Below are 5,353 nucleotides of genomic sequence, written 5' to 3'. Positions count from 1 at the left end.
ATATATATATATATATATATATATATATATATATATATATATATATATATATATATATATATATATATATATATCCTGCCTGGCACCCAACAACCATCCTTTAAAATTGTTTTCTTCGACTGGACTATATGTGACTGCTGGGTTACTTTTATTACCCCCACTGGGATGCAGTATACTAGATAATGTTAATCTAAACTCAGTGAGGAAACTCGAGGTATTTCTGTAACCTATGTACCAGGGCTTTCCCCTCTGAGTTTTCTTGTAAAAGAAGTATTTTTTTTTTATGTAATTTGACTCATAAAGTAACATGGATTTTTTTCTTCTCGAATTTATTTAGGAAAAATTCTTCATGAATTTTTATGGAATGTTGAGGACAGATGGGATATAAGTTCATGAGGATTCATTTTTAGATGTAGTCTTTAGTGCAGATTCATATTTGTTTGATTTAAGCGTAATTTACTCTTGCCTATAGGATGACATAAAACATTTGTCTTGATGACAACGCTCGGTATTAGCGCTCATATTTATGAATAAGCTATAAATGCATGTGAATGAATGCAACGATATGCAGCATACTCTTCACGTACCACTGGCTCTGTCAGACTGATTTGAGAGAAGTTGTTTTAAGATATTGCCTTGAATTGCGTGAGAAGACACTTTTCTTATGTTTCTTTTTATTTTATTTTTGAAGGCAATAATCTCACTCAGGGACCTCATTTGGCCATGGCTGAGGTGTGGTTTCTCTGAATGTTTGTTATCTAGGTTCTGTTTTTTTATCAGCAGATGAATATCTGTCTTCTCCCACCTTTTTACCTCTTTATTCATCCTTTGCAAGCTCACAATTTCTAATGCATTTAAAGTTTGTCATCTTCACATTAAAAAGGGGTTATATTTTTGTTAAAGCAGACTCCCAAAACATCATGGAACACTTAAGGGTAAATGAAGCTTCTTAAAGAAATTCTGTCTTATTTGTCTTTAGAGGTAATTTGATTTATTAAACAATTTAATATCATTTAGGGGAATCTCTGATAATCATACTCTGTAACATATATTACATGAACACTACTGGGAATACATTAACTATCCGACCATAATCCATAGTAATCTTCATAGCGGAACACGACACACAATAAGAATGATTCCAAAAACAACAAAATTCCCATTTATTTCTTCATTGCTCAGACTTTCCGTCAGTGCTTCCAGGTCTTTTGATATGTTTTGTACAGCGTAGAGAAAAAAAAGATGCACGTTCTAATAGCTATTTTATCTTCAAATGAAAATCATCATAAGAATTTGCTGATCACGTTATCAACGCTCTTTCCCTTGTTTTAGATGCATGATAATCTTGCGTCTGACAGCTAGGCGAGTTAGCGAGGTGTAAGAACGATGACGTCACCAGGGTGGATTAGCAGCTCGGAAACCCTGGGCAGGCAGGGAGATTCCCAAAGAATCTGGAATGAGATAACAGTGGAGATAGTAAATATGTTGAATAGTAATTAGCTCACAAACAATTAGCCTAACATAAGTTGTTCTTAACTTCTTTCATATACATGTTTGCATACGATGGTAGTTTCTACTGCAAGTGCTGGCAATGCGTAAGGTAATGTGTAAAGGGAATTTGTAGGGTTAATGCAGATCTGTTGACTTGTACAGTTGGCTTCATTAATTCCGGTACACTTTATGGGAAGCTTGGGAGACGTCTGGTATCGGAATATTGTAGTGGGTAACGCTGTTTAGTAAAAAAGAAATATTGGCAACGCTGGCTGTAAAACAAAGTCACTGAGCTTAGAAACACTGTAATTAAAAGCATTTCTAAGTATTTTTCAAAGTGATGTGATAAGAAATATGGCTGTTTGCTTAACCCCATTACTTGAATATAATATGAATGTTTTTAATCCCGTGTTTATGAGGACAGAGACTTTGTTTTACAGGGAGTCGTGCCAAGAGTTTCTCTTTGGTTAAACAATATGCAGATATCAGATGTTTCCTAAGCATCCCGTAGAGTGTAACGGAACTATTGTAGCCAACTGTACCGACTAACCAAATGATAATAATTTCCCGTCTACAATGTTGCATAATACATTCTACTGTGAATTTCTAACAAAATGCTCTTAATAATTCGAGTTATCATTTGGTAATAAGATTCAGTAACAACAAATGTCTGCTTTGTTGTTATTTTTAATTGACAACTTGTATTAAAGACTTTGAGAGACATTGACTTTGTTAAGCAGTTAATCACTCGTTCTGCGTTGTATCCTTTTTAGATCAAACTACATATTGTACATAGTATCTCTTATAGAGGATTTCCTGGCCTTTCTTTCTATATCTTAAAGTAATGCCACTTTATTTGATTAAATTTATCCATGTCTTTAAAGAATTCGCTAATGTATGTTTAAGTATATATATGAATATAAAAATGATAATACACACACACACACGCACGTATATATATATATATATATATATATATATATATATATATATATATATATATATATATATATATATATATATAAATTATATTTATATATATAAATTATATATATATATATATATAAATTATATTTATATATATAAATATATATATATATATATATATATATATATATATATATATATATATATATATATATATATATATATATATATATATATATATATATATATATATATATATTCTGTATATATTAGTGTATGCAGACAGACATGAAATCTATAATTGGCCTCAACGAATCAAGATTCACAGACTATAAAGACAATGACAACGAAGTTTACCCTATAAGAATATGCTGTAAATAAAAGAAGAAAATGTGAAAACATGCGCCACTGATAATTGATTGATTGATTATGAGTTATCTGGCATCCCACTTATAATTGATTATGCATTCTTTCTTTAAGTGCGATGTTTATTTGCTTGTATTGCATACACAATGCACGGGCGATTTCATCAATCCACATACTTCTGACAAATGTACAACTAAAATTAGATTAAAGAAATCTCTATAAATGTTATTTCAATTATTCTGACACCGACTTTACAAATTGTTAAAGAACATGATATCCCCTTGGCAAATACGTCAAAATGATATTGAGATACCATCTTAGAAAAGCCTATTATTTTCTCTCTTATAACTCTCAACTTTGCCTCCCATTGTCTTGCTTTTTTTCCCCCCTGTTTTTACCCGAATCCAGATTTTTTTTATCGTCCCCTTCACTCCGTTGTTATACTCCTTCCTTTTCATTTCCTTTTCAATCTCCAGTTGCGTAGTGTGTCGTCTTCTTCTTCTTCTTCTTTTTTTTCTTCTTCTTCTTCTTCTAATCATGTTTGCCCTTTTTCGGTTTTTTCTTTTTAATCTTGTTGATTTTATTATTTGTGTACTTCTTATTCTTCTTTACCACCGTTGATTTTGTTTCTCCTTCACCTTCTCCTGGTATCATTATTATTATTATTATTATTATTATTATTATTATTATTATTATTATTATTATTATTATTATTATTAGTTGCCGATTTCATTCATTTATCTAGTCGTCGTTGCTGTCATTTGTTCCTCCTCCTCCTCCTCCTCCTCCTCCGCCTCCTCCTCCTCCTCCTCCTCCTCCTCCTTATAAAAACATCGAAAATTTTTTTTGTTTCCACGTGTCTCCAAATTTAATAAAGGAGGAAATTACTTTCAGGTGTCCCTATTTCGGGTTTCCATTGTAACCTCGACGGCCTATCAGAAAACAAACGCCCTCTCTGGAATGAATACCCGTTAGATAAGCAGGCATCCTCTTTGCCTGCCGAAGGGCTCAGATATATTCAGGTCGTTCCTGAAGAAGACTGGAATGGAATCCTTTTAAGATTTCACTGCTCGGTCATTTAATAAATTAGTTTACTCGTTAACCTATCTCATCACACCCCATCATCTGTAGCTGTTTTCCTCCACCTTCGTTCTGTAAAAACATTTAACCAACTTATCCTCTATTATTTCCATGTGATCCCATCATATAAAAACATTTTGAGAAATTTCTCCACTCATGTTAAAATCTTACTATTTTATCTGTTTATCTCCACACTTTCAATGTTTAATTCTTTCTATATTAATGGGCGTCAATGACCTTAGATGTCAGGATGCCAGAAAACATCAAATCAATCAATCAATCTTCCTATATTAAACATTCCATCGTTATGGATTCTACATATGTTTATTTGATTTGCATTTAACTTCCAAACTTCACTTCAATAAAAGTAAGTTGACTCAACCTTCACTTCTTGTATTCATGCTTTGCTTCCATTGAAACTCTAAACTTTTGTTTAATTTCTTCCACGATGTCTCTCATCTTGATTTGTTAAACAAAAACTTGTATTCTATTAAATTTCTTATTTCTGATCTGGATATAAATTTCTGGCACAGTCGTTCTGTTTGTTCCTTAAGTACGTTGCATAAGATGTTTCATAATTCTAACAATCCTTTGCATTCACATTTTCCCAGACAGTACCATCCTGTAAGTAGTACTTGGTATGCCATTAATTCTAAAAGATTTGCCCTTTACATCATAAGGCTCAACAGTATTCTAGAAGTTTGATTCCAGCTGTGACTAGATTGTGGGATGATCTTCCTAATCAGGTAGCTGAATCGGTGAAACTTTAGAAGTCAAGATTTGCAGCGAATGTTTGCATGTTGAATAGGTTGACATGTCTCTCTTCATAGTTTTTATATGATAGATCTATTTTAACGTTATTACTGATCTTGAGGTATTTTATATTTTATATTCTTACTTCTAATGTATAGTTTATTTATTTCCTTATTTCCTTTCCTAACTGAGCTATTTTCCCCTTTGGACCCATTGGGCTTGTAATATCCTGCTTATCCAACTATGATTGTAGCTTATCCAGTAATAATTATAACAATAATACTGTTCGTTCTTTGCTTTAGAATTTATTGACTTACTTCGTGTCCCATCTTACCATCATAAGTGTATTTTATTCTAAAATTAATATATATGCAAATCTACATCAAATTTTCAACCACTAATACCTGCATTCTTTGATCTGTCTTCCCAGCTTCTACCAACCCTCAAAACCTTTCTCTTGCTAACATCTGCTCTTAAATCTTTCAATAGTATCTGCAGTTTCTTCTAACTATAACGATAACGATAGTCATTCCAGATTCCAATTAAGATCCCTTCTCGTATCTAGCAAATTTTCTAAATCTATGACTTCTAGTGTCATATTAGCTATAGGTATATTAAATAGCCATGGAGGTATAACCCACAACTTTCATTATTATTATTATTATAATTATTATTATTATTATTATTATTATTATTATTATTATTATTATTATTATTATTATTATTATACCGTGTA

At 31.6% G+C, this 5,353-nt stretch overlaps 1 protein-coding gene across 1 annotated transcript in view; it reads right to left on the bottom strand.

The window, feature by feature from the left end:
• Positions 1–957: 957 nt before the first annotated feature.
• Positions 958–5,353, bottom strand: part of LOC137630606 (uncharacterized) — a 181,347-nt gene continuing 176,951 nt past the window's right edge. Inside the window, exon 5 of the mRNA XM_068362198.1 lies at positions 958–1,451. Within this exon, the coding sequence (XP_068218299.1) occupies positions 1,368–1,451 (84 nt within the window). The 3' untranslated portion in view covers positions 958–1,367. The remainder of the gene's footprint in view (positions 1,452–5,353) is intronic.

The sequence above is a fragment of the Palaemon carinicauda genome, chromosome 38, assembly GCF_036898095.1.
Source record: "Palaemon carinicauda isolate YSFRI2023 chromosome 38, ASM3689809v2, whole genome shotgun sequence".
NCBI classification, from domain to species: Eukaryota; Metazoa; Arthropoda; class Malacostraca; order Decapoda; family Palaemonidae; genus Palaemon; species Palaemon carinicauda.
Note: the sequence above shows the minus strand (reverse complement) of the source record. Positions and strands in the feature narration are given on the sequence as shown.